At 43.3% G+C, this 2136-nt stretch overlaps 1 protein-coding gene across 1 annotated transcript in view; it reads right to left on the reverse strand.

The window, feature by feature from the left end:
• Positions 1-2136, reverse strand: part of STX8 (syntaxin 8) — a 109481-nt gene that overhangs the window by 105846 nt on the left and 1499 nt on the right. Inside the window, exon 2 of the mRNA XM_009880018.1 lies at positions 1943-2042. Within this exon, the coding sequence (XP_009878320.1) occupies positions 1943-2042 (100 nt within the window). The remainder of the gene's footprint in view (positions 1-1942; positions 2043-2136) is intronic.

A 2136-nucleotide genomic window follows, 5' to 3' on the forward strand; every position in this document is an offset into this window, starting at 1 on the left:
CTACAGGGTTGGGTTTGGGTTGGGTTTTTTTTTCCATTTTAAATTTTATGCTCTATTTTTTTGCTCAGCAATAAGCAGTAAGTTTTTTTAGCCACACTAACGGCAAAACACTATAAAAGTAAAAACTTATTTACATTCTCCCTACCAGGCAAATATTGTACAAAGACTTTTTCTCCATTAAAACATTCAGGAGTCATAGAATATATGACTTCTCAGCCGTGGATTTCTCAACATGCGTTTCTGTTATGTCAACAACTCTCTCATTGTTGGAAACTTGTTTATAGTAGAATCAAACACTGCCAAATATTCATCTTTAACTGCTAATGGATTAAAGGGAAACTGCGCTTGGAAAACACAAAGCATGGAACAAATGATTTTATGAAGAAATAAGTCAACCGTGTAATGTTTCCATAAAACACAACCTCGGAGAGTTACAGTACAAGAAGGGCTTCAAACAACACTAACACAACGTTTTGTTGGGGTTTTCTGGAACACGTCACAGATTGCAATGATGCCAATAGAGAACTTTGTCCTCTATAAACACAGATGCATTAAGCAGCAATCTTTTTATTACACTTCTACTGCTTGAGTGTATATCTATACAATTTCTAATACTTCATCATCTTGAAAGCCGGGAGTTTAATCACCACCTTTAAACACTCCCCTCCATTCTACAGCTAGAGAAAATATTTATCTCAAATCCCACTAATTTGGGCCTTCTGAAAGTTCTTTTCAATTCATGCCAAATTTGAGTCAATTATTAAAAAGCACTGATTACTGTATAAAGCCTATACCATTTTCTTCAACATTTCTTCAAAGGAAACTTTTCAAAAATGACATTTTATTTTAAAAGCTATCAGCAAAGAGACTGGAAAAGACGACTCCGCGATCACGCATCACATCACAGCCCTGCTATCAAGAGGGGCAGAGCCTACAAAATAAATCGGTGGGGTTTTAATTATGCAAATTGTTATAAGAGACTCAAGGGTTTGCATGCATTTTCATCGTAACGCAGTCAAGGGAGAAGTTAATGGCACGTTCTCAGGGTGTGCAGTCAAGCAGGCTCGTATGCTTCTTGATGGAAAGGACGAGGCTTTTAAGTCCTAAAGAAAGCAGCCTGTTGAGAATCTTTTTATTTTATTTTACTTTTTAAACAGGAAGTGTGAAAAGGTGGAGAACGTAATACTCCTGGGTAAGTTCTAACTTCTGCTTCTCATCCATATTTAACTCTGGTCTTAGATTTTGTTAGAAACGTAGCTAAAAAAGGCTGCAAAATTCATATTTCATCTGATCTACAGCCAGCAGAGAAAGGAAGCGTGCCAGCCTTGTGGGGAAAAAAATATCTATTCAATATTTACACAAAAAGGAGGACACAGAAGCTGACATGCACCCCAACAGCTCTTAGATTGCGGATCTCTGAACACAGTTCTGCTCCTGGCAGCAACAGCCCTGAGCAGTCAGCAGCCTGGGCCCAGCAGTCCCATGGCTTCTCCTTTTCTTTTTTTTGTAAAACCGGCGTTACTGCATGCGTAAAAGACTTATTACTGTTAGATCCAGGTTTATTTTTGTGACACTGAAAAGCTACTGTTAATTCAGAAATTGTATTCTTGGTTTCCTTATGGAGATCTTAAAGAACATACCACTGACATTAGGTTCCTGCTATTAAACATAACTCTTAACCTGCAGGTTCCCGGCTGGCAGCGGCGATGCCGTGCCGCAGCCGGGTCCCCGGACTCACGCAGGTGGGGGAGTGTTACCCCCTTCCCCGCAGCGCTCCCGGCCCTGTCACTTGGCGAACAGTTCCCGGAGAGGCAGGAAATTCAGGACTTACAGCTTCCTAGACACACCTGACTCCTGCAAATTTAATGCCTAAACCAGTGTTTAACATCAAGCTAAAAATAGCCACGTTCGCAACCCTCAAAAGCCACTGGCGGAGCAGTACCTTGGCTGAACTCTCCCCGTTCCTTTGGTACCGGTTACGCTCCTGGATTTTCTCGGCGACCTCCTGGGCGACCTGGCAAGCGGCGTCGTAGAGCGGGAGCCTGGGGAGGAGAAGGCGCAGCTGAGCCCCCCCCGCCCCTCCGCCGGCCGGGGACCCTCTGCCCCCCCGCGGGACCCGCCACTGCCGCCCGTAAA

The sequence above is a fragment of the Charadrius vociferus genome, unplaced genomic scaffold (genome assembly GCF_000708025.1).
Source record: "Charadrius vociferus isolate BGI_N301 unplaced genomic scaffold, ASM70802v2 scaffold532, whole genome shotgun sequence".
NCBI lineage: Eukaryota > Metazoa > Chordata > Aves > Charadriiformes > Charadriidae > Charadrius > Charadrius vociferus.